Source organism: Alternaria triticimaculans, assembly GCF_023758025.1.
Source record: "Alternaria triticimaculans strain BMP 0046 chromosome Unknown scaffold_1, whole genome shotgun sequence".
Classification (NCBI taxonomy): Eukaryota; Fungi; Ascomycota; class Dothideomycetes; order Pleosporales; family Pleosporaceae; genus Alternaria; species Alternaria triticimaculans.
The window spans coordinates 3,351,340-3,376,790 of record NW_026055958.1 but is presented as its reverse complement, the minus strand read 5'-3'; the positions used below and the strand labels follow the sequence as shown (position 1 = coordinate 3,376,790).

The window sequence follows — 25,451 nt, the reverse complement described above, 5'->3', positions numbered from 1 at the left end:
TAAGGCCGGGCCTGGCCGCCAATTGGGAGCAAGCCGCGATGGAGCCAACCTGGGTTCGCAGTACCACAGGCACAACCTCACCCACCCACTCCGTCGCCGTTACTGTACCCTGCGGCGTCATTCGCCTGTCGCGAGTTATCTGCCCATCTGCCGCCATTTATTTGTGGGTGCGCCCATGCGACCGCCGCCCTGCCAATCTGCCTTTACTTAGTAGCCCAACGTCACCACTTTCGCGTGTTAAATATCACTTCGACCGCCGCATAAACACCACCACACCACCCCCACCGCCGGGTTCCGCCCACCATGTCTTTCTTCGGCTTCGACCCCAGCGGCCCTAGAGACCGCGGCCACGCCTCCAATGCGCCCGGGTTTGGCCAGCACGACGCCTTCGCCGCACTGGGTGGAGGGGCAGCCGATGACGATGTGTAGGTCGCGTCTCACGTAGCCCACAGCTCCCACTTACCCTATCCACAGCATCGACTTCGAGGAGACGTACGACGGCCTAGGCGACCAGCTCGACGACGATGCCGATGACCTCAACGACGACACCTTCGGCGGCGGCCCTGCCACGCAGCAGTCAGTCGGAAAACACTTCGACTTCGCCGGCCAGACCTCTGCGGTATCAAACACGCTGCAGGAGGAGCAGATGCTATACCAGGCCCGTCAGAAGTACCCCCAGCAGCAGCAGCAGCAACAGCAGCAGCACCATCAGCAGCAATTCCAGCAACAGCAAACCCAACAGTACCAGCAGAGACCACCCGTCCCCCAGGCGTCGAAGCCAAACCGCACTGGCTACGAGAGCTACAAGGACCCCGAATACATCCCTCAGCTAGAGGCGCGCGCCGATATCTGGGGTCTCAAGCCCAAGCAGCCCGCTGCGCAGAGGCAGCCTTCGCCGCAGCCCCCCGCCGCTTCGCAACAGCCCGCGCCCACTAGAAAGGCCATGAGCATGGAAGAGGTCGAGGCCATGATGCGCGCTCATTCAATAGGCACCCCTCCAGTACAACAGGCCCCGCCCCCGGGCTTCCCCGGCTTTGCGCAGCAACAGCAATTCGCCCAGCAGCAGCAACAGTTTCCCCATGGACAGCCCCAGTACCCCGGCATGCCAGGACAGTTCGCGCCCCAGATTCTGCAAAGGCCTCAACAGCAGCAGCCCGCTCAACAAATGCCGCCTAGACAGCAACAGCAGCAGGTCCGCGCTGAGCTCCCCGACCAACCCGTCCGATCCCAGCCGCCCCAACAGCCCACCATCCTACAGCGACAGAGGCCCCAATCCAACGAGGCCGGCGCTCAGCAGCAGCGCCAAGCAACACCCCAGGCTCAGGCCCAGGGCACACCCACCCAGCCTCGGCAGATCTTGCAAAACCCAAACCGTCTGTCAGGACAAGGCCAGCCTATTGTTCAGAATGCTCCCCAGGGTCCTCGTGGTGTTCCAGCAGGACACAACCGCGGTCCGTCGTTTCCCGGAATGGTCATTACCCACCCCGAGCAGCTTCTGCAGTTGTCCGAGGCTGAGCGTGCCGCCTTCCTTGAAGAGGATGCTAAACGGGCCAAGCGGAACCACAAGATTGCTCTCTTAGCGAAGGACAACGGCCTGATGACGCCGCAGGACAAGAACTTCATCACTCGAATCCAGTTGCAGCAGCTCATGACCGCGACGGGCAACTTGGAGGAGAGAGGACCTGAGGCAGCTATTGCAGAGGACTTCTACTATCAGGTCTTCACCCAGATCCGGGGTGCGCCACGCCAAAACCCCCAGCAGCCAGCAAGCCAATTCGCTCAAACATACCTGTTCCAGACCAACAACAGGTTTGGCAACCGCAGACAAGGCCGAGGCGGAGACAACCACATGCAGCGCATGGAGCAACAGATCCAGCGCGCAGTTGAGGCGGCCAAAGCAAGACCAAAGGCTAGGCAGCTTGTTGTGGAAGGTAGTCTTGGAAAGATTGCGTTCAGCAACTCCAAGACCCCCCGACCGCTGCTCAATCTGAAGCGGCCAGAGACGAACGATAAGCTGCCGAAAAACCACCGGTCTTCCATCGCTGACCGGAAGGAGGCTCTTCGCAACATCGAGGCGGTGTACAAGACACTCATGCAAATGGAAGACCACGAGCGGGCAATGCCACCGCCGATCCAAGAGAGCAGCCCTCCTGAAGCCATCCAGGCACACATGGAATGGCGTTCGAAGATCGAAGCGCTCCACCAGCAACTGTGGTTGAACACAAAGATCATGGAGCCCATCAACCCTGCGTATGTTATAATATTCCTAAAGCCTCTTTCTTGCTAACAAACTCTAGCACACCGCATCCGTTCATCTCCATCCTTTCACACGCCAAGGGAAAGAAGGTACTTCCACGACTTTTCCGCCACATCAACGAGCAGGAGCGCATTACCGTCGTCACTATGATCGTTGTCCACCTAGATGCCCTTTCCGTGGTCGGCCGTGCTATCGCTACGCCCGAGGAGCCTTTGAGTGCAGCAATCCGAGAAGAGGTTGACCTTTTCTCTAGCACTGTCATGTCGCCTCTCCACGCGCACATCTCAGAAGCGCCGTTGAACATTGTCATCGGCCTTCTTGGTCTTGTTCTGGACCGCACCAACCTCCATACTGTGGCTCGAAGCAGGATCGGTCTCACTCTCCTCACATTCCTCATCTCTCGCGCCGAGCTTCTTAAGCAGTCAGCTCCCGAGATGGTCACCGACTGGCAGCAATGGACGGCACTTTACAACCGTCTGTTTGACGTCATCGAGCCTGTTCTTCCTTATTTGTTCCCAGGAACTATCAACGACACCGACGACATGTACATCTGGCAGTTCCTGGCTGCAATGGGTGTGGGCGCCAGTCCCGAGCAGCAACAGAGGCTGGTGCTCGGCGTCAAGGACCGCGTCATGGAGACGGTCTCTGTTAGCAAGGCTTTGCCCGCTGAGATGGCAAGCGCACGTACGGCCAACGTGAACCTCTTCATGAGGGCTATCGGTCTAGATGTGGAACTGCTTGGATGAACACGTTTGATGATCAACATTTGAGCCATACCAACGCCATCCAGACGCCACGCATCGCCCCATGCAGGCGGCCGATGTTCGGAGTACGAAGTTCATGCCCAAGGGGTTGGACGCCACCGCACTCGAAGGTGCAGCACCAAGTTATACACCCATCACTTGGATATGGTGTGGACGTTGCACAATTCTCGCAGAGCGAAAGATCTGAGAGCTGGCACCGGTGAAGTTGGGTGTGCGGGTGGGCGTTGATGTCGTGCTCATGATAATGAAAAGGCATCGGTCGGCGCGTTGACGACGTAGACGGAATATCGCCTTATGATAGAACAAAAGCGCCTTCTTTCAATATTCGAATATATGCATTGATTTCATGCAATGCTCCTTGCCTGTCAGTGTCAAAACCTTGAAAGTGTCTTTCTTCTGCGCCCGTGCACTTGCGGTTCCCTTTCGTGACGACACCCTCTCGCTTGCCTAGAACGATGAACTTGCTTTTCTCAACGCCACCTGCGCAGCGTGCGGACTATTCTCCACAGCGCTCAATCATGCTTTGCGCAATCTCCCCTACGCCGCAGTACCAAAGAATGAAGTGGAGAAGCTCGATCATCCACGCCGCCTGGCGCCGGCCATTCGCCCTTGAACGCGACGGCTTGCGAAATCAGGAAAATGCCGCACCGGCCTCACTAACAGCTTCAAAGCCTTGATGTTCGAAACATGAACCTCGCATCGGCGGATGCCCAGTCTGTTTGCTTGCCGAGATAAGTGGCGCGAAACCGCTATGAAGCATGTTTGTAATGATGGAGCATGTTTGGGAAGACGCGCATCAGGTTGGTTGGTCCTGGAGAAACTGCAAATCCGATCCCGCAACATGACAGTTAAGCTTCGCCGCGGCTGCTTGTCTGACATCCCGGGTGTACGAGAGACATGGGAAGACCTCCGGCTTCTCGAGTTGCGGGTTGGCGGGCCCTTTGTTTCATCCATGAGGCGACGCCCAGTTAGCTTGTCTAGTCTTGGCATTGCGAAACACCGTCCCCCGGGCTTCGTCAGCTCACCCGTTCATGCTCGTTGACGGCATGACCGCGCGTCGTCAACTTCAAGCGACTCGGCGAGAAGAGGCGTACCTCTCCAGAACACCAGAGCAGCCACAATGGTCAGTTGAAATGAGGTGGCTGACAGAAACAACTTTCTAGCATCACCAGGCGCAAGCTAGCACTACCGTTCGAGAGCCTCTCGTGCGACTCTGACGTTTGTCGGTACCACGGTACTGAAACGTACCTGCAGTCGGAGCCCTGCCTGATGCTAGCTCTCTCCACATTTCTTCAACAGCGTCAAGCTGGACGCGTAACGACCCCATTGCCTTATCGATACCTCTCCGAGGAGGCTCGAGATGCTTTTGGGCCAATCACATCGCCATATCTAGACCCATAGTCCCCGTTTCGCACGATTAGTAGCCAACTAGACGGGCTTCTAGATTTCTGTGCCTGAAAACCTGACAGGAGCTAGGCTTGATGTTCCCCATGGATCATCGACAATGCAGCACGCGTAGCGTTTTGTCTGCTGCCGCGTGGATCTCAGCTTGGCCTTGAGTGTCGAGTTAGCGCTCCCAGATCATTCATCATGCGTCGGCATCGGTTCGGATTGCAGGCTCAGGTTTCATCCTTCTCGAGTTTCACTGTCTCTACATCGTTGGTCGCATAGACGTTCCTTCTTTAAAAGCACTCTTTTCGCACCCTCCTTGAGAACCGTGGACTACCATCAGGCCGAGCCTTCTGTTCTGTTTCTTTCGAGGAAGTTGTGTTTCGTTTCGTACCTTCCTTTCTTTACCCCATTCTCTTCTTTCCAAACGACAGGTTCTTCCAGTCCGGCTGCCGGTCAGCATTAGCTCAACAGCTCAACATGTTTTCTCTACGATTCTTATTCTTCGTCACTCTTTTGGCGGCCGTTGTGCTTGCCGCTCCCGCCCCTGCCCGCAAGAGGGGTCTCCAAAAACGCTCGTTCAAAGTTCCCAGGCAAATCAACAGGGCTCACCCGACTGGACCTAATGGCGCTGCTGCTATGAGGAAGGTGTTCAGGAAGTACAACTTCAAGGTGAAGGAAGACTTCATGGTCAAGGAGGGTTTCATCTCGTTCTCAAAGCAAAGCCAGAACGTGACCGCTGCTGCTGCCACTGGTGGCAACAAGACTGGCAGTGTTGCAGCCAACCCCGAGGACAACGCTGCTCTGTTCTTGTCGCCCGTCGATATTGGTGGTCAGACCCTGAACTTGGACTTCGATTCTGGTTCTTCCGATCTTTGGTGCTTCAGCACTGAGCTCGACCCGCAATTGATCGGCCAACACTCAGCTTTCGACGCATCCAAGTCTACTTCCTTCAAGGCCACTGCCGGTGCTCAATGGAAGATCAGCTACGGTGACGGTTCCGGCGCTGCTGGTATTGTTGGCACTGACACTGTCACCATTGGAGGTGTCAAGGTTGAGGGCCAGACTGTCGAGCTTGCCAACCAAGTATCCCAGTCTTTCGTCCAGGACACCAACACTGATGGCCTTGTCGGTCTTGCATTCTCCAACCTCAACACTGTCAACGATGGTACCAAGAAGACCCCCGCAAAGACCTTCTTCGACAACGTCATGCCCAACCTAGACATGCCCGTCTTCACTGCCGACCTCGACCCAGATGGCACCGGTGTTTACGAGTTCGGCAAGATCGATGCTACGAAGTTTGAAGGCGATATGGCATGGATCCCAGTCAAGGCTGACACTGGCTTCTGGCAATTCGGCTCTACCAAGTTTGCCGTCGGCGACCAGCTCTTCGAGAACCCTCAAGGCTCCGACGCCATCGCCGACACCGGTACATCGCTCCTGCTCGTCGACCAGCAGGTTGCCGAGGCATACTACTCGCAAGTCCAGGGTGCTCAGCTTAACGCTCAGGTCGGTGGCTTCATCTACCCGTGCGGTACTGCCCTCCCTGACATGAGTGTCGCAATCGGCGACTCATACATGGCCAAGATCCCCGGTAGCCAGATTACTTTCGCCACAGTTGATGCAGCCAACACGACCTGCTTCGGCGGTGTACAGGGCAACCAGGGCGCCGGTCTTCAGATTTACGGTGACACAATGTTCAAGGCCCAGCTCGTTGCTTTCAACGGAGGAAACCAGTCTCTCGGCTTCGGTCAGAAGCCTGTTCCCAAATAGACGCGCGTAGCTAGTGGAAGGAAATACAGTCCTACTCGCATGTACATAGTTCAAAATCCTTTGCACATTCACATGAAAATATACAGGACGGCCTAGAGCATATCATGGCATAAATAAGCCACGAGTTAATGAAACAAGAAATCAAATCATCATCAAACTTTCCCTGCTCCTTCCTTGCTGTGACATTGCGCGACTGCAAAGTGAGTGTCCACGTGGACGCCAAGGCAGATACAACGAAGAAGGCGCAACCATCGCAATCGACACTCACCATTTGTGCCTCTCTTACGAACAACAGCCGGCTAACGACTATTGTTACCCACATTACTTGAGAGCGAACATTCTTCATATGCCACCAGCATGGAACTGGACCTCGGCCTGGACACATCGGAGCCAAGCGTCCTCGAATGGGCGAGAGCGCAAGGCGTTTGCGTGGACTATGAGACAGAGTTACTGCACATTCGCCATCTTCAGTCACCATTAGACGATGAGATCGATCGACATCTCCACGAGCCCTCCGATGCGACCATCGACACGGCTGTCAGCGGGCTTGTCAAAGAAAAGCTTACGGTGAACAAAGACACTGCGTGGCTCCTCAAGGCAGCACATGCTCTCCAGGATGAACTTCCGAGCGACCTGACGGTTACTAATAGCCGGACGTGGAGGCGCGATCTACGTCAAGAGCTACCTGTGCTACGATCTGATCATGAGCTTGATTTGCTCAACTTCGGTGGTACAGTTGTGCCAGACTTCAAGAATTTACAGATTCCTTCGGAGATCATGGTAGAAGAAAACGATGAGGGCTTTGGATGGCCAGCGAGGTATCTCGACTACCCTGCACAGTGCGACGCGCAGGTCAAAGTCGAAAAGCTCGCCATCTCACGGGAGGTGTTGGTTTATCTCCAGGACACTATTCGAGACGCGTATGTACCGGAAGACGGCCAAAGGCTGGAGGCAGAGAGCCTGATACGAAAACAGGTATGTGGAAGTGTTGTTTATGTTCGCCTGCTAACCGACTCAGAAGCCCAATATCCGACCTGTGACACCGCCTTTACTCCCAGTATCGCCGCCACTGACACCATACATTCCATCTTCACCCACAAATCGTCTGCCATTCGATTCAGATACTGCCGAATCGGTTACTATTGAGGCGCAGGCTCTGCAGGAGCAAATTCTGGCAGCGGACGTTCTTTTTCGCACAAACTCGAATAGCAGTGATTCGATGCTATTTGATCTTGCTCATCCATCTCAATTTAATCCTGATTTCGAACCAACCAGTTCGCCCATACTGAAGCGCCGAGCTGAGGATCTCAAAGTGGAAGGTCCTCTTACGCCATCGATGTGTTCTAGTTCGCCCATGAAAAGGCTCAAATCTGTGTCTTTCGCGGACGAATCCTTACTCTACAAGCCATGGGGTGAGGATGATGAAGGTGGGGCTGGCTCTGACCAATTCTTCCACGAAATCGAGGAGCAGGCTGAGCGCGCCAACGAGAAAATCGAAAACGAACGACTGTCCGGCGCTGACACGATTGCAAGAGTCGATATTCCATACATGGACTTCTCGCTGCCCATGGCACCATGGATAGAGTACAGTCGGCGCAAGGGTGGCGACCATCGACCTGATGACACGGAACTGCAAGCGCAGATGCAATTCCTCTTACGCATCAAGCGAGAGGATCTGAGGTTTGCGAAGTCGTGGCATGGGCTTTCGATCCCGGAACGAGAGTTGAAGTGGGGCTTTCTCACTACCAAGGTGTCTACTCTCAGTCTCGAAGAAAAGCTTCATGGCGAGTCGGAAGTTGCTAAGATCGTCACTGAACTGACTACGGGCGATGTCGCGACTAGCTCAGCGCAAGTGTGGAAACGCGAAGGCCTGCGTATCCTTGACGAAGATGAGGACGAAGAAGATTTGGATCCAGAGGAATACGATGAGCGAAACGACATGGAGGCTCTGATACGCAAGCGAAAACTTGAAATGGAGGAAGAGGTCGTAGAGAAGCATCGCAGGCGCACCTCTTCGCAGCCGATTGCGCGTCCACAGATCCGATCCTCCACAGAGATGCAAGAGAGCCACCACTTTAGAGAACGCGAGCCAACAGAAGACCAGTCGGCGAAGACCCGATCGAAGAGGCTGGGCCATGCCTCCCAGAAACCGCAAGCTGCCAAACAAGCGACAGGAGACCTGATGTTTGGTGGGTTCTCAGCAACAACCGCGCTTAACAAGTTCATGCAGACGCGAGGGAAGCCAGTAGATCGCGTAGAAAGCAGTACCGCAAAAGTGTCTGACTCTAGGGATCGCAATCAAACGATGACGCACACCTTACCGGTTCGATCAAGGGGGTCTTCGTCCGACCAGCCAGTGCATCTGGCTCAGCAGGCACAAACCACCAACAAGCCGCTACCCCAGCTTCCTACCGTTCCGAGTAATCTGGCGCCTTGTTCTTTCGTGATCTCATCGACCTTTCTACAGCAAAGGGGAATGCTGAAAATGATCGAGTCGATCTACCCAAGTGCAGAGATGGTGTATCGAGACTACACCTTACCGCACTCGGCAGCCAAAGAAGCTGAGATCATACTGTCACCTTCCACCGGCCTCATCTTTACCACCTTACAGCAGATCAAGCAAAGAGCTCTCCCTGGCCAGCCAGATAAATCACCCGTGAAAGAACGCATGTTGAAGCTCCAACTGCGGTATGAGAGACTGATAGTGTTGGTGAGCGAAGGGCTAAGCCGCGAGATGGAAGAGCTAGGATCGAGCCGACCAGACGACCCACGAGATACAGAAGCTCTCAAAGCTTTCGATATGTTTGCTAGCAAATTAGAAGGCGAAGTGCTTGTTCGATACGTTCGTGGAGGGGAACAGGCTCTGGCGCGGTTCACTGTCGTTGAGATGGCAAACTACGGATTGCCATATGGCTCAGCAGACATTGGCGACATCAAGCCTGTGGCGCAAGAGACAAGCTGGGAAGTCTTCCTCCGTCGAGTCGGCCTCAACCCATTCGCTGCTCAAGTGATCATGGCATGGCTCCGCAAACCCTTGCACATGCCGATAGCTCCTTCTTCAACCCATCACGCGAAGACAGTCTCAGCATTTGGTCTCGCCCGTTTCTTTCTGATGAGTGAAGAGGAGCGAATCCATTCATTCCAAGCTTTGATGGGTGGATATCGCGTTCTGATGAGGGCCAGCGAGCTAATCGACCAACGGTGGGTCAGCGCTGTGCATGGGTTTAGGATGTGAGATGAGCTGAGGGCAGTTGCGTTATTCATTACGAGGGACTTACGAGCATGCTATATTCAGAAGTCGGACGGAATGACTAAGTTTAGAACGTTTGCTTTTCTTGTGATGCAGCACGAAACGTCATCTTAACTCACGGCCAGTCTGAGCTCCTTCACTCACGAGTGAATGTGGGGTGAAGCTTGGACCAAGAATGACGCAGAAGCATCTCGAAATGTCGCAAAGGCTGCGCAACGATGATTGTTGCATGTCAAACTTTTTCACGCGCGGCTTGCAGCCTTACTGCCATCTCAAGTACTTCTTCTTCGCATAGCTTCGAATCACGCGCTTGCGACACGTGAACATGTCTCCAGTCGGTGTTATCATCTCAGGGCGGCCTGTCATCACCGAGCCTTCCTCCGTTATATCGCCGACCCAGTTCGCCTTCCAAATCCCTTCGCAGCCGTCCTTCTCCCACATCGTCGTCTTCCTGCTTCCGGGCGTCACCTTACCAGATGGCACCGCCGCCGCCGTATACGCGCAATTACCCGGTACGACCGACTTCAAACTTCTCGGCGCGATCGCGAACGAAAAGCCTAGCGCGATATTCAAAGTGAACGCGAAAGCTGGTGGGCCTGCAGGTGGTGGCCTAGGCGATAATGACGATGCCATGGTGGACGAGGGCGTGTCGATGGACGCGTCGAATGGCAGCACCGTGCCGCTGGCCCTTGGGATAAGCGTTGAACCAGCGCAACAAGTCGCCGCAGCTCTGGAGCAGAACAAGGCTCAAGAGGCCGCAGCATCGGCAACACCAAGCATGGGACAAGGCAATGAGTTGGTGCTGAGAGGACAAAGAAGCGTGGAGACCAAGGTGCTGGCGCAGAGGATCATCAAGAACTGCTACGACTTCTTGACAAGCTGGGGCTCCGGAGACACAGTGCCGCTGAAGGCATTCCAGGCATGGTGGACAAAGTTCGAGGGCAAGATTGAGAGGGATCCAGGATTCTTGGAGAGGAGCGACGGAGGTTGAAGACGTGACAGCATCGGTGGATTACAAGGCTGTAGGATACGAAGCTCGCATACAGCGTCTCAGAACGCCTTGTTGACACCGACCCACTCCGGCTCCACGAGCCATGCCTCATACATCGCACGCGGCCACGAAACCTTCGGCGCCTTATCTGGCCTCCGCTTTGCCTGTTCCACCACCGCATCACCAAGCACCTTCTCGATCCCCGCCCGCTCGTACCGCGCCTCCAGTTTCTCAGTCAGTGACTGGAGCACTTCATAATCCTCGCCTCTCCGCCCGAAATCCGTAATAACAGCGACCCGAACCAGCCTCGAAAGCTCTCCGATTCTCTCGGCGATTTGTGGGCTGGTATGGCAGGCGATGGCTGTCCAGACATCGTGCGTCTCTGTCCCACCTACCCCAAAGCCACTTAGCAATTTGACTGCGGCGTCGGCGCCCTCTATCTCGAAGCGCTGCGGGCCATCATAATCTTGGGTAGTCCCGATATCGTGGAAAAGGCATGCGGTGAAGAGTAGATCGCGTTGATGAACGTCCGTGAAGTACGTGGAGGATTCGTGTTTTGCCAATGCGTAGGCGTAGTGATACACCCTTATGCTGTGGTTCAAAATCGCCGGATGTAGCAGCTCAGCTGCATGTGCATATGCGGCTTTCAATATTGGTGTATTGAGGCTGTACTCGGAAAGGTGCTTGTATGCTCTATTGTCTGCATCTTGGGCTTCGGTGATGATTAGGTCGGATGGTGGGCACATGGCTGTTATAGAAATAGAAGCGTAGTATGGCGATCCATGAAGGAATCACATCATCCTGTTGTACTTTTCGTCAAGAAATTGCTTCGGTCACGCCTTCTTGTCGTTTGGTTCCCAATCGGGACGAAAGGCGTGAGTGAGCGGGGTCACCACAATACCTCCGAGGATACAGCCCTCGCACCTCCACGTCCCTGTACCGCCCACACAAATCCGGAAGAAAAACAAACGTAAGCGTCAAGACTAGACGCCGGTAACGGCTATCATGAAAAATGCCCTGTCATCGAGCTTTGCTAACGCACACTTGGCGTTCTTACTAGATATCTTCTAGCGGATCCAGAGGGTGGGTTATCGCATGCAAGGCTTACTGATAAGACCCGACCATACCACGACAAATCCGGAGGACTTGCATGGCCAAGAGAGCGAAGCTTGACTACGACTCGCATAACTCACTAATCGAGCTGCTTGTAGAAATACCAAGACTGCATGACGACAGTATCTTGACAGTAGCTTGAAGATGGCTTGATAAGAGGCCGTGGAGATAGGCGTTGTACGTTGGCCGACGGTGAGCTTGGCATTGGAGCTGCATGAGTTGGAGATCACGAAGAGTATAAAAGGTCAATTCGAGTTCCTAGGAAGTTGGCTGTAATCCAGCTACGTGCCTCCTTCATGCGCCAAGATGAAGCTCTCTACCCAACTCCTCCCTCTTCTCACGACTCTTACACTAGCTTCACCGATTGATCTCAGTCGCTCAAATGTCCACCGACTGTTCGTCCGACAAGACATCCAAACACCAATAAACGCTTCTCTTCCTAATGTCACGATCTTCGCAACTGGCGGTACAATTGCGTCTCAGGGCAACAGCAACACACAGACAACCGGCTACTCAATCGGCCTCGGGGTACAACAACTCGTAGATGCAGTCCCCGAACTCCTCAACATTTCGAACATTGCCGGCTACCAGATCTCAAATGTAGGCTCTGGTAGCATAAATGAGACGATTAGTCTGAGCCTGGCGCACATGATCAATGCCGAATTGGCGAAAGATGAGATCTCGGGTGTTGTCGTTACGCATGGGACGGATACGCTTGAAGAGACTGCGTTCTTCCTGGAAAGTACCGTCAACTCTACGAAACCCGTTATTGTGGTTGGTGCTATGAGACCAGCGACCGCGCTGAGTGCAGACGGCCCGCTCAATCTATACCAAGCGGTCACACTAGCCGGATCTCCAGCTGGAAGAAACCGAGGAACGATGGTGAGTAGATGAACAAAGACTGAATTAGAAACGCAAGTTAACAATACTCTCAGATCGTACTCAATGACCGCATCGGCTCAGCATTCTACACCACAAAGAACAACGCCAACACACTCGACACATTCTTCTCGACTGAAGCCGGCCAACTCGGTGTCTTCATCAACCAAGTTCCGTTCTTCTTCTTCGCACCATCTGAGCCCGTAGGCCGCGTAGTCTTCGACGTGACCAACATCACAGACCTAGCCTCCGTACCAATTCTTTACGCACACCAGGACATGGATCCCAGTCTTTTCAACGCATCCTATGCTTCCGGCGCCCAAGGAATCGTTTACGCTGGAGTCGGCGCAGGAGGTGTGTCTAGCAAGGCTGCTTTGGCTGCTGAGGAGCTATACAACGCGACGGGTATCCCGATGGTGGCTAGCCATCGAAGTGCTGATGGACTCGTACCGGACGGTGGCGACTTCACTATTGCGAGTGGGTTTTATAACCCCCAGAAGGCGAGAATTCTGTTGCAGTTGGGACTGACGATGGGATGGGGCGAAGACGAGATTAGAGAGGCTTTTGCGCTGAGTTATCCTGCGCCGTGAGCAGGTTTTGTTGTTTTTAGCAAAATTGATAACGTTCATGAGGCAAAGCAACTGCAGGCTAACCCGTCTCGTTCACAGCTTTCCACACCTGTTAGCAGGCTCGATGTGGTGATGATGCCAAGACGGGTATGTCGGATGAGTGGTAAGCAGAGTATGTCGAGTGAAGTCTGCAGTAGGTTGCCTGACTGGCGAGAATCTGTCCTGGTCGGCGGTGGTTAGTTGCTAATCGTCCCAATGAGCTTGGATCTGTCGCGGGATGAGACCGTTAGGGAGGAATACGCGACGTCGCTGTCGCGTCGCTCACATGCAGTCGGACTACGCTAGGTCGGGCTGATTATGCGACGGGCCAACATCGATCGCGTACGCCTTTACGGCAGATTGCGCGATGCGGCGTTGGAGTCGTTGGTGCACAGCCTACCAAAATCCAGGGCAAGCCAGATCTCACGTTGTTAGCCGCAGGCCGTAGGGTCTTGCACCACCGACGTCATGACTTGGCGCTACTTTAGGAAGTCACTCATCTTCCCCATAACTAGGTTCATTGCCCGGCATTGATGATAGCCAAGTCAAACCTAAAATCGCAATTATGTCAAATGATATCGCAGCAAACCGCTCTGGGCTCAAGGACTTTATTGGTTCCATAGCGACCATCTCGGGAGATCTTTCAAACATTACTGCACCGCCGTTCGTACTGGCCGAGAACTCGACAGTTGAGATACCACAGTACTGGGCGGATCATCCATATCTCTGGGCTGCACCGGCGTTGGAAGAGGACCCTGAGAAACGCGCGTTGCTTGTGCTCAAGAACTTCCTAGGCTCGTTACGAGGACAGCAATATGCGGGGCGGAATGAGGAAGATGGCGTCAAGAAGCCGTTGAACGCTTTTCTCGGCGAGCTGTTCCTCGGAAGCTGGAATACTGAGGAGCTGGGCGAGACGCGACTAATCTCCGAGCAAGTCGGCCACCATCCACCTGTAACGGCGTGCTATTTGTGGAACGATCAAGTTGGGATCCGGGCGGAGGGGTTTACGGAGCAAGAAATCACATTTTCTGGAAACGTCAGTATCAAACAGAAGGGATACGCCATAGTACATGTCGACAAGTACGACGAAGATTACCTCCTTCCACTGCCGAACATTAAGGTCAAGGGTCTCTTAGGCGGGGTTCCACATCCGGAGTTGTACGGCGAATATTCTCTCATCTCCTCCAACGGATACATATCGCATATCAAATTCGAGGGCAAGTCTTTGTTCGGATCAGGGCATAAAAATGGATTCCACGCAAGATTTTTCCACGCAGACAAGCCTGGTGATACCATCTACGAAATCGAGGGCGCGTGGAACAGCACGTTTACCATCAAGGACGCGCGGAACGGTTCCGAGGTGGAGACCTTCGACGTCAGAACCATCAAGCACAAACCCATGACTGTGCCCGATCTCTCTGAGCAAGACCCATGGGAGAGTCGCAAAGCATGGAGCGATGTCATATCATCCCTGCATAAAGGCGACATGAAGGGCGTTTCAACTGCGAAAAATGTAGTCGAAAATGGCCAAAGGCAGATGCGGAAAGACGAAGAAGCGAAGGGCGAGGAGTTTCAACACGTCTTCTTCAAAACAGTACCCAACGACCCGATCTTCGATAGATTAGTAAAGCATGACCCGCAAGCTTACACTGTCGATCCGTCAGGCGGCATTTGGAAAGTCGACAAGGAAGCCGCGAAGCAGCGACAGCGCCCGTTCCACGGCAACCTCACACCATCAAACGAAAGGGTGGGTGGAGCGCAAACGCAGGGGCGGACGCAAGAGGGCAGAAGATCAATAAATGACCAAGATCAGCAACGCAGTGGGGCTGTTGGCGCAGTGGGCACGGCAGCGACGTCTAACGGCTCTGCACCGGATGGGCCGGTTCAGAAGGTCGGCGACGTGAGCCCACGTGCCGACCAACGTCCAGATTCGGCAGTGGGGAGCAAAGGGGAGTCCCGCAGTCAACCGGCCAATGTGACGGAGGTAAGTGATGAGATGGTTGAGAATTTCTTGAGGGCGAAAACGAGTAATGTACAGTAAGCGGTGATTGTGAAACTTGGAGTTGATCATGCGCTAGAGTGACCTGGATTATGTAGTTTTTGATACTTAGATCCCTTTAGTCAAAACGTTCTAAGGTTACATATACCGCCAACGAATCTCGCTTCAACTTGCATGCATTGATGGGGTGCGAGCATCGTACATGAGCTCTATACCACGCGAGACATCACGACATCCCTAAAGCAATTGTAACATGTGCAAGTCTGCTGTGTATATCCTTTTTTTTGGTATTGTTTTGACTGGCTCGCGCCGCCATGAGGATGGTATCATGAATCTAAATTAGCTAATAACAAGGTCGTCCATATCGTTCACTGTCCACTCCAGTTGCCTTCTCCATTCCTACCGTCTCTCGTTCTTCTGGTTGATGTGCGTCTCCATGGTGATTTCTCCAACTCTACATTCCTCGTCTGACACCTTCCCTCCGCCCTTTATTCTCCAAGTGTTGAACACCTTGTCGCTCTTCTCGTTTTCCGCGGATAGATCATCGCGGAGCCGTACTGGCTGAAGATTGCCCATGCCGTAGTCCTGGTCGATCTCCGACTTCGTAGACACACCCTTTTCAGTCTTCAGCAGAGACATTGTCATGCTGAAGAGACTAGGTTTCTTTTTCGATTCTCTGTTCGGGTCGTTGACCCATTGTGGTGTTCGCATGTTCGAAGGACGTGACGGGCCGAAGGAGGAGTTGCTGAATCCGAATTTCTCGGAAACTTGTCGCCAGAGGGGACGGAGAGTGGCGAGGGAACCAGCCGTGATGGCGAGACCCTGTTCGATGTCCGACCAGATTGCGATATCAACAGTGGCCCAAAGGAAGTCGGGGTTCTTGAAATCCATAACGTAACCCATGCGCACACAGACTGCGACACTAGCACTGCAATATTGTTAGGAATCGTATGCTGGAGTAGTGACAAGAGAACTTACACGCAGGCCATCCCGAGAATAGGAATCAAAAGGACCCTGGTCTTGACGGACATGTTCAAGCCCCAAATCAGGAAGAAGGGTAGAATAGCAAACGTAAAGTCGCTAATGACCGAGATTGCGCTGTACAGGAACGTAAGACCGATGATGACGTCTACGTTAATGCAAGTCCCTGCTGGGTTGTTCTTGTCCCAGAAGAAGCTGATCGGGTGGCATTGGAAGAGGGTGACGAAGAAGAAGACGAGGCCGCACAGCACCGTGAGGCCCATCGCAGCGTAAATGATGTACCTGAATGAGGAGTATAAAGTCAGTTACTGGATCTTGTGAGACTCACGCAAAGGCATGGCTTACTTGTGCAGTTTCTTAACAGTGACACGGAGAAGGAACAGGCCAATGGACATCTTTGACGTAATCATTGCCCAGCAGTACGCGATGTAGCAAAGCCACCAGTACTATACATACTGTTAGCATTGAGATCGAGACAAGTTCAAAGGTTCGCACGTACCCTCATTGCTTTGTACTGTTGCTCACTCGAAAGTGTGTCCATATGGCGTCCAGTGCCATAGTGGATACCGCCAATTGCGCAAGTAGCAAACATAACATGAGCACACAATGCGGCCACCATCCACCAGTCGTCTGCTCCGAAAGCTTTAACGATACGGGCTCGTACGTAAACTCGCAGGACAGTGGTAATGAACGCAAGCGAGACGAACGTTGAGCACACCTGCGGATGTCAGTCAATGGTCTCCACTTCCTTCAGCGTCTTTGAACATACCGCCTGCAGTTCAGGTCCTCGGTTCGCAAGTTCGTGCCTTGAAGCCATGGTGAAGGCGTGAATTCGGGCAAATCTGGTTCACCCCCAGGTTCTGAAGAATCCGGCGGGTTTTGGCTCCATATACCTCGTACCCGGGCCCTTGGGTATCAGCCAGGTTAAGTCAGCCCACAGTCAAGCGAGTCTCGATTCGATGGGTACCCAGGGGAAGGGCGGCTCGTGGGCCTGCCCTGTGCTACTGAATCAGGAATGGCAAACACCGCCGGCATGTCAGAGCAGGGCCCGCTTGCACGCCATGCTGATCAACGCCCAGACGTCGCGATAGGACATCAGGGATGTTGTGGCGATTATTCCCGCGGCTTCGCAGCTGCTGTTCTGGGAGTTCTCCTACCACGTTATCCGCCTGAATCATAGACGATCATAATTTGTTGATGGAGAACTGCGGCTCGTGAGGCTCCCGCAATCTAGACTACCCGCGCACAATTAACGTCGACGGACTCCGTTCCGACAATCAAGTGCCCGCTTTGGCTGCAGACGTCAGAGTTTTCGGTGCTCAAGTTCCCGTGTTCAAGTTCCCGTGTGTGCAAGTCTGTGGATCCGCTCTGGTCCCACAGGCTGACCTCGATGTTGATTTCTAACATTGGTGAATGCCGGTTAAATGCCAAGCGTCAATGTCGCGTGGCCCAGGAACAGGAGGGATCCGCGTTTTCCTCAGGGACGATAGTCAACGCATGTGTACATGCGCAGGTGCATACTAGACGTGACTCTGTTGGGGATGAAATTTCCGGCGGGGCGTGCTAAGCGAGGCGATCTAGCACGATCTTGGTAAGACACGTGGAAGCTACAGGGTAGCGGAGGACGTCGGCGACCGTTAGCGGCAGATCGTGAAACTGGGCTTCCAGATACCGAGGCATGACTGGGTGATGATTGGGAGATGGGACACGACTCATCAGCAATGCATACCAAGGCACTTAGAGACGGCTTGTTCAGTAGCGGAACTGTCACTCGGGTCAGCATTAACCCTTTGAAGGCGGCGGAGGCGACTCCGAAACAGTACGTAAGGCTGTTGACATCTGATCGAAAGGGGAACGCCCAAGGAATGATACGAGCGATGAACCACGAGTCGTACTGACATCGTTGACAGATTCGGACAGATCAGTCCGATATGGAAACGAGTTGCATCTATCCGCTCGAAAAGACACCAACACGGACGATGCTGGCCAGCCATCCTTGTGTCTTTCACACCGCAGCACCTCTCTGCACCCAGATAGAAGATCGTCCTCATAATCAGCCGGAGGATTTCGTTGGCCAAGTGGACACGGAGGACACGGAATGAAACCCAACTGGCCAGGAACCACATGCGTTCAACGACGATCGCATCCCAACGTGATATTTCGGGTCATCACGAACTGCCCGGCCCTCTACGAGTTCCCACTACTCAGGATTGCGTCGGCAGTAGCAGCTCGCGTTAACACTAACATCAGCTACAGCAAGTGCTATCCTGAGTTGCTGCCCAATGATTCCCGCCTCGTCTTTTCGACCCAAGGTTATCAAACTCTCATGGTAGCCGCGCAGGGCCCATACGTTGTTCGGATGTTGCCTTGCCCGCGGTAGCGTATCATCGAACCCAAGGTCTGCTTTATAGGCCGCTGCCGCATCTTCTATTCGGCCCTGCTCCAACAACAGAGCGGCATAGGCGTGTCGTGTCGGCTGCATCCAGGGCCATGGCTCGGCGTACACCAGATCGTCGTCACGCTGGATGGCTGTTTCAAGGTGTCTGAAAGCTTCCTCGTAGTTGCCTTTGCGGTACTCAAGTTCGCCGTCCAACATTGCTATCCCAACTTGAAGGACGACATTAGACCTGCATGGGTTAGTATGCCCTTATAGCCCGCCATTCCGGATAGTTTGACTGCATGCACCGTACCTGTTTGGAAAATCCCCACATATCCGAGATGCTGGAATCCGTTCAACTGCTTCGACCAGAGCGTCGCGTTCCTTCTGTGCCTTCACGATGTCGCCAGTAACGGCATACGCAATACCTTTGCCATAATGCGTCATAGCCGTTGTCACACAGTGAAGATCTCTATCCGATGGCATCTCGAGTGCGATGAGATCTTGCCATTGTCCGAAGCGAACCAAGACATGTACACGAACTGATGCAAAGTTCTCCAGCCAGTCTGCCATGGGCGGACTTTCGATGCGCAGAAGCGAGACAGGCAGTGAGGCTTCCATGCGGTCGACCGCATCTAGCGCAACCTTCAGTTGCCCCGCAAACATCGCTGCGTATATAAGCGAGTGATAGTTGTGCATCATGTAAAATGAGTAGAAGTTTTGTGCTCCATGCTCGGAGACATACTTCTCATCTGCAAGGCAGGCTTGGGTGTTAGCGTCTATGGCACGTCGATAGTCGCCAACAAGGATGTCCAGATGGGACGGCATATGTCTATAGATCTCTAGAGTTAGTATGTGCTTTACGGGGGCTTCTTGCATGCACTTACAGCAAATGTCCTCCGTCGGGGGTAAGATGTCTTAGCTGATCTGCACAGATAAGAGCTACTTCAGGCGTTGCTGACATCTCCATCAAATGAATGTACAGGTGGAGAACTCCTGGGTGCTGATGTGAGCCGTCCTGCTGTAAAGCCTTTTCGAGCACGGTCTTCGCCTCTAAAGAGCGAGCACCTGGCGTCGGTTGGCCCGTCTTGAGATCCCATAGATTCCATGCCGAGAGACAGACAAGAGAGTCTGCGTAGAGAGCCGTCACGTCAAGGTCGTCAGAGAAACGCTCGTAAACGCCCTCCATAGCTTTGGCATACTCTTCATTACATGCTTGGAACGCAGCCTCATCTAGACCTTTCGGCACGCGCACTTGAACGGCGTCGATCAGGGCTCTTTCCAGATCCGACGCACTGGATGCGTGTAGTTCGGCTTTTTCGTTCGCTTCATTTATCTCTCCTAGTGTGGCCTTGAGTTCTTTCTCGTCAAACAAGTCCCAAGGCTTGTTGTAATTCGGTCCGAGGGCGAACGCGAGCTGCGCCGATCAGCTGGGTATTCAAGACATCCCTGGGAGACCATCAAAGACCTACACCCCAATAAGCTATCGCGCAATTCGAGTCCTCGCCGATAGCTCGTTCAAAGCATCGGGCGGACTCTTCATGGTGAAAGGCGTAGCACCAGACCAAACCGCGATCGAACCATGTTTGCGAATTTGGGCTCGAAGTGCTAATCTTGCGATGGTAAGAACCCAGATCGTACTGGTAGGAAGTTGGGTCGCGCATCGTGGTTATCGCTGGGTAGGTGTATGAAAGGCGGGAAGCCGACGGGTAGGCCGGGTGGGGCCCGGGTGGGGGCTTTCCTTGGCCTCTCTTCCGAATTCCCGCGAGGATGGCCCCAACCCAAACATCACTCGCAGCCCACTGCCATCGCATCAACACCCGGCCTGCCGTGATCAAGCAATCGCTGACCGATGGAATTTCTCTTGCTTTTTGTGTGACTACCTCACTATCCAGGCAACTATTAATATAACTTTCTTCGAATTGGCCCCAATGTTGTACGCGTGTTGCTATGTATAGCGCCTGAAACTTCCCTCATGGCTTCAGATAGGTGGGATTATGTAGAATTCTGCGTTATCACGTGTCTAAAGTAAGCCTTAGGCTTTAGTGTTTCTTAACTATAGGAACTTAGAAAAATCTTAACTTAATAACTAAAGTACACTATTATAGTTATATGCTACTTTAGTGCCTAAAAGAGATAAGTAAATAAAATCTTTATACTTATACGTTAATCTTTTTTTATCTATCTATACAACTCTATTAAAATAGTAATATAAACTTAATTAGATATGCTTATGTATATATTACTATAAGTACTTAGCGCTAATAAATATAAATAATTTATTAACGCTAACCTTTCTAAAAGAGAGTATTTTAACTATACTCTTAAGTATAAGTATACTATTAGCTATACGCGTACTATAAAGCTTTAAGTAATTACTTATTATAAAGTTATAGCTAAGTTTATTTCTACTAATATCTCTACTAACTTTATATTATAGCTCTTTATACGTAAAGAGCTTATAGCTCTAAAATAACTTTATATAAAAGTTTTTACTAATAATACTATATCTACTAAAGATAAAATTATTAAGACGCTTATATATAGAGGTTAAAAGAGGGTGTAGAAATAAGTAAGACGCATTTTAGTTTTAGTTTAAAGTAGATAAAGAGGATAAAATTAGGTAGACTAGTAATTAATAAGCTTATAGGCATGCCCTAACGTCTTCTGCAGCGTGACATCGGGCTAGAATTCCGCGCTGTGTTTTCTTAGAAAGCTCTTTTTTGGTCGCCGACGCACATCGTGGCAATTGCGACCATGGTCGACATTATTTATACATTGGTGCAGCGCCGTGAGGGGAGTGTGAAATAAGGGGGAACGAGGCAGTGCAAGCCCCGCGGGAAAGCGTGCTTCTCCCGTCCCGACTGTTTCCCTTCCAACCCACGTACCTATCTGTCCAAAACCATGGTTCCGACAAGCGCTCTTCGAATCAATTTCTTCTACTGTAGATACACATAATGCGCACGTTCTGGTCTAGTCAGCTTTTTAGTGAGTGCACGTTACGACGCACTGGAAGGAGGTGGATAATGGGGGCCAGAAGTTGCCCTTACCGTTCGTGCATATTGTGAGGTCACACGGCTGAGGTTGGCACCACTGGTGGTCCAACAAGAATCTCTCATCAAGAGCGCTATGGGCGTGGCTGACTAGACCTGGGGCGCTTTCTACGCTGTTGTAGTTTCAGCTCACTCAGCCATTTGTAGCAGCCTTCCGCTCCATAATCGTCTGGATGCAATTCATCTTTCTCACTCACTATGTACTGAGTTTCTAGTGTACATACGAACTCCAAGATGAACGACGGAAGATCGGTATCCCCCCAGTTTAGTCGCTCGTCTGCCACTTCGACAAGAAGGTTCGGCTCATCGCGGCGACCTACGTCATTCGCAGCAACCCATAGCTTCGCAGACGATGCGGATGCTTCTGAAGAGCCTCTCGTACACTTCAACTCTACACGTTATCTCAGTAACGACCCTGCCACTGAGCGAGCAGCTGCAGTCTCGAATACCAGCCCGGATGTCGTAAGTTTTGAGAAAGCAAGCAAAAAGTCTCATCGCCTTCGCAAAACCATGCTCTCATGGATTTTTGAGATTCTCGCATTGATCGCAAGCATCGCCTCAATCGCCGCGATCGTCATCATTCTCATTGGCCAAAACAACAAGCCGATCACAGCCTGGACATTCATCTTCACGCTCAACACCTGGGTAGCCGCTCTCGGCACGGTAGCAAGAACTGCTCTGGCATTTGCTATGAGTGCTTGCGTTGGACAGCAGAAATGGAGCTGGCTTAATCGAAGGTCAGATTCTGTGCTTGCATTCGAAAGGTTCGACGAAGCAAGCCGAGGACCCTGGGGCGGGTCTCGTCTTTTCGTTTGGTTACGTTTCAGGTAAAGACACCTGATACCATCGACACATATCGCGAAACTAATTTAGTTGCAGACATTGGGCAGCGTTGGGTGCTCTAGTCACCGTAGGTATGTCATACATGGTCGACCTACACCGCTTTTGATAGCAAGCTTACAGCACTTCACCATATCTCCATGGACAAACATTAACCTGGGACGCTGCAAGATACATTAGAATTAGGCTGACATAACTGCGCTTTTCTAGGTACAGTCGCATTCGACCCCTTTTTCCAGGCGGTCATTTCTACCTACGGAAAACTCGATGACATAGCGGTAGGCTCCAACGCTGTCGATGTCGGGTCATTATCTAATGCTACCATCGGTCGAGCTTTGAGAGTTGACGGTGGATACATAATCGAGAATCCAGGCGGACCCTTAATGTCCAACAAAGTCCCGTCTGGTATGATACAAAACACATACACTGAGAGTCGGCCAGACTTTGGTATTGTCAGCTCTGTCAACGCAGGGTTCTATAATGCATCCACGAACACCCCCAATACTGTCGCATTTACTTGCGCTACTGGCAACTGTACCTGGCCAGTATTTGTCTCGGCTGCTGTGTGCAGTTCTTGCAAGGATGTCTCTGATACGCTAGTGTTCAATGGGTCGCAAGGATCGAATGGGACGAGTATCCCAAGCCCCACCAATATTCACTTCGATGGGTAAGTATATCCGTACGAGCTGTATGTGAAATATACTGACTTCGTAAAACTGAATTTAGACCGTACTCCGTTTTCTCCCTACCAGAGATTGAGATCAAGAACTTCAACGGTTTATCAAGAGTAGACGACGATGATTGGTACAAGTACACTACCGGCGCTGAATCAGGGGTCCCCCGAACCTTTATGACAGTAAAGACCGGGTCTACTGCACGCCAGACTCTAAAACATTTGGATGTGCAAACTCTGATGATGAGCTTCAAAATCATCAGAGCTGCTGATGACTGGGTCAAATCAAATGTGTCATGGGAGTCATCACATCCTGTTGCAACAGAATGCGCGTTGTATTTCTGTTCGAACATCTACCAAGCCAGTAGTAAGAACGGTCTAGTCGAGGAGAACGTCATCGGGTCTTGGGCTGTTCGAGACCCTGACTCACATAAGATATACAAGTCCCTCGGACCTTTGACTTCGGAAGACGAAAGATACCTGGACAGTATTGGATACGACCTGTACAATCCTACCATAGATTTCCCGAGACATGACCTTCGGCTTCTTATTCCTCCCCAACAGGCGGGGGGCTTCTCTGCAATGGCGGCGCAAGAGGTGAACATATCTCACGCGCTTCTTCGAAGTACCATCGACTATCTCCACGCCTTCACGAGCTATGCTGCAAAGCCCAGTGGTAAACCACCGCCCTCTTTGATCGCCTTTCCGGATAGAGACGCACCGGCTTTCGTGGATGCGTTATGGAACTCGACAAACCTGACCACAACATTCGAGAATGTGGCTCGTAGTCTCACAAACCAGATGCGCAATACCTCCCCCGATCGACTTGAGGGTGTCACACAACGCTGGGTCACGCACGTGCGTGTCGACTGGGCATACATGGCTTTTCCAGTCGCAATGCTCTCGATAGGAATCCTATACGTGATCCTCGTTATAATAGAGTCTGCGCGACTGAGAATACCAGTGTGGAAGGAGTCCGCGCTTCCCACACTAACGTATGGATTCGACAATGAGACACAACGGCTGCTGAGGGAGACGGCACACTACAAAGGAGATAAGAAGGTTAAGACGAGTGTGAGGTACGACCTGGATGAACAGGAGGACTGTTTGAGATTGATGGTTGATTAGAAAACGGCTGTTTGATACTCTGTAGACGCGTCGATGTTCGGGCAGGTATGAGGGGTTTAGCTCGTTCTGAAATGGGAAAGCTTCAAATTCTTCAGGGCGGCAATTTCGGAATCAAGTCGCGTTCTCATGATAATGACATCAATGCACAAGAGCTTCGATGTTTCATCCCTTTTGCTAGCTGGCAGTGAACGCGTGAGGTTCGTGTCATAGCCCAAGTCGTAAGCGATGGGGTGGCTGGTCGATAATCGCGCTAGCATCTAGTTACGTCACCCCACTTCGTTCCGATCGTGAGAGGACTCATTCCGAGCACTGCATCGCTCAGATCACGCCACGAAGTGAGTCAACGTATCAAACCTCCACCACAGCTTGAAGTGACCAATGCTCGCATCCAGGTGCACAAGCATCCTCAATAGATATTCGAGAACCGTCTCAACTACGAGCTCTACACGCTACTTCGCATCGCCCTTCTTTGCACAACATCCTCCACAACGACCAAAAAGCATGCTGCACTCAGCCACCGAGTCAGCGAAGAAAATATTCGCACCAACAAGCAACTCCGACGATCCCGGCCATGCAACCCAGTACAACAAAGGCGCACTAGACCGCGAGGACCTCCTCCCCTCGCCAACCGACCAATTCCACAAGTGGTTCGAGGAAGCGCAAGCCAACAACGTGTACCAGCCTGAAACCGTCGTCTTATCCACCGCAGAACTACCCAGCGGAAGAGTGTCAGCACGCACGCTCTACATGAAAGAGCTGGATGAGCGCGGCTTTGTCATCTACTCAAACTTCGATACAAGTCGCAAGGCTAGCGACATACGAAGCAATCCTCATGCGGCATTGACTTTCCACTGGCGCGAACTGGAGCGTCAAATCCGTGTCGAAGGAACGGTAGAGCGGCTTACGAATGAGGAGTCGCAGGTTTATTACGATACGAGGATTCGCGGTTCAAGGATTGGCGCGTGGGCAAGTCAGCAGAGTAGTGTGATTGAGAGTAGGGAGCAGCTAGAGAAGAGAGTAGAGGATGTGGAGAAGAGGTTCGATGGCAAGGATAAGATCCCCGTGCCGGAGTTTTGGGGCGGGCTGAGAATTGTGCCGGATATGGTGGAGTTTTGGCAGGGACGGCCAAGTCGACTGCATGATCGCTTTGTTTACAGAAAGGTTGGCGGGGAGGACAACACCGAGAAGATGAAGGGGGCAGAGTGGAAGATTGAGAGGCTGAGCCCGTAAGGAGGGAAGGCTCGCACTCAAGTCAGCTGTTTTCGTGCTAGGCGGAGGGTCAGAAATCATCGCAAGATCAAACATCAGATCGAAAGCCAACGGAAGTTAAAGCTACGAACAGAAGCATTAAATATGCTATGGTATCATTCATTCCT

The 25,451-nt window shown here is 52.4% G+C and overlaps 10 protein-coding genes across 10 annotated transcripts; 8 read left to right on the top strand and 2 right to left on the bottom strand.

The window, feature by feature from the left end:
* Positions 1 to 303: 303 nt before the first annotated feature.
* On the top strand, positions 304 to 3,003 carry J4E78_001130 (uncharacterized protein; the record flags this gene model as incomplete). Its single annotated transcript, XM_049361791.1, has 3 exons — positions 304 to 425; positions 475 to 2,250; positions 2,298 to 3,003. 3 exons carry the CDS (start codon positions 304 to 306, stop codon positions 3,001 to 3,003), a joined length of 2,604 nt encoding a protein of 867 aa, XP_049227074.1.
* A 1,887-nt stretch (positions 3,004 to 4,890) lies between these two features.
* J4E78_001129 (uncharacterized protein) lies at positions 4,891 to 6,183 on the top strand (the record flags this gene model as incomplete). The annotated part of the gene is made up of 1 exon (XM_049361790.1): positions 4,891 to 6,183. The coding sequence occupies one exon, from the start codon at positions 4,891 to 4,893 to the stop codon at positions 6,181 to 6,183; it is 1,293 nt and encodes a 430-aa protein (XP_049227073.1).
* A 357-nt stretch (positions 6,184 to 6,540) lies between these two features.
* On the top strand, positions 6,541 to 9,418 carry J4E78_001128 (uncharacterized protein; the record flags this gene model as incomplete). Its single annotated transcript, XM_049361789.1, has 2 exons — positions 6,541 to 7,158; positions 7,202 to 9,418. The coding sequence occupies 2 exons, from the start codon at positions 6,541 to 6,543 to the stop codon at positions 9,416 to 9,418; spliced, it is 2,835 nt and encodes a 944-aa protein (XP_049227072.1).
* Positions 9,419 to 9,758: 340 nt separating this feature from the next.
* Positions 9,759 to 10,424, top strand: J4E78_001127 (uncharacterized protein; the record flags this gene model as incomplete). Its single annotated transcript, XM_049361788.1, has 1 exon — positions 9,759 to 10,424. One exon carries the CDS (start codon positions 9,759 to 9,761, stop codon positions 10,422 to 10,424), a length of 666 nt encoding a protein of 221 aa, XP_049227071.1.
* A 1,419-nt stretch (positions 10,425 to 11,843) lies between these two features.
* On the top strand, positions 11,844 to 13,006 carry J4E78_001126 (uncharacterized protein; the record flags this gene model as incomplete). The annotated part of the gene is made up of 2 exons (XM_049361787.1): positions 11,844 to 12,419; positions 12,473 to 13,006. 2 exons carry the CDS (start codon positions 11,844 to 11,846, stop codon positions 13,004 to 13,006), a joined length of 1,110 nt encoding a protein of 369 aa, XP_049227070.1.
* Positions 13,007 to 13,589: 583 nt separating this feature from the next.
* Positions 13,590 to 15,065, top strand: J4E78_001125 (uncharacterized protein; the record flags this gene model as incomplete). Its single annotated transcript, XM_049361786.1, has 1 exon — positions 13,590 to 15,065. The coding sequence occupies one exon, from the start codon at positions 13,590 to 13,592 to the stop codon at positions 15,063 to 15,065; it is 1,476 nt and encodes a 491-aa protein (XP_049227069.1).
* Positions 15,066 to 15,422: 357 nt separating this feature from the next.
* Positions 15,423 to 16,821, bottom strand: J4E78_001124 (uncharacterized protein; the record flags this gene model as incomplete). Its single annotated transcript, XM_049361785.1, has 5 exons — positions 15,423 to 15,951; positions 16,002 to 16,286; positions 16,350 to 16,450; positions 16,504 to 16,722; positions 16,774 to 16,821. 5 exons carry the CDS (start codon positions 16,819 to 16,821, stop codon positions 15,423 to 15,425), a joined length of 1,182 nt encoding a protein of 393 aa, XP_049227068.1.
* Positions 16,822 to 18,204: 1,383 nt separating this feature from the next.
* J4E78_001123 (uncharacterized protein) lies at positions 18,205 to 20,045 on the bottom strand (the record flags this gene model as incomplete). The annotated part of the gene is made up of 4 exons (XM_049361784.1): positions 18,205 to 18,631; positions 18,695 to 19,213; positions 19,269 to 19,798; positions 19,854 to 20,045. The coding sequence occupies 4 exons, from the start codon at positions 20,043 to 20,045 to the stop codon at positions 18,205 to 18,207; spliced, it is 1,668 nt and encodes a 555-aa protein (XP_049227067.1).
* Positions 20,046 to 22,937: 2,892 nt separating this feature from the next.
* J4E78_001122 (uncharacterized protein) lies at positions 22,938 to 24,075 on the top strand (the record flags this gene model as incomplete). The annotated part of the gene is made up of 2 exons (XM_049361783.1): positions 22,938 to 22,941; positions 23,027 to 24,075. 2 exons carry the CDS (start codon positions 22,938 to 22,940, stop codon positions 24,073 to 24,075), a joined length of 1,053 nt encoding a protein of 350 aa, XP_049227066.1.
* A 501-nt stretch (positions 24,076 to 24,576) lies between these two features.
* Positions 24,577 to 25,305, top strand: J4E78_001121 (uncharacterized protein; the record flags this gene model as incomplete). The annotated part of the gene is made up of 1 exon (XM_049361782.1): positions 24,577 to 25,305. One exon carries the CDS (start codon positions 24,577 to 24,579, stop codon positions 25,303 to 25,305), a length of 729 nt encoding a protein of 242 aa, XP_049227065.1.
* Positions 25,306 to 25,451: the final 146 nt, after the last annotated feature.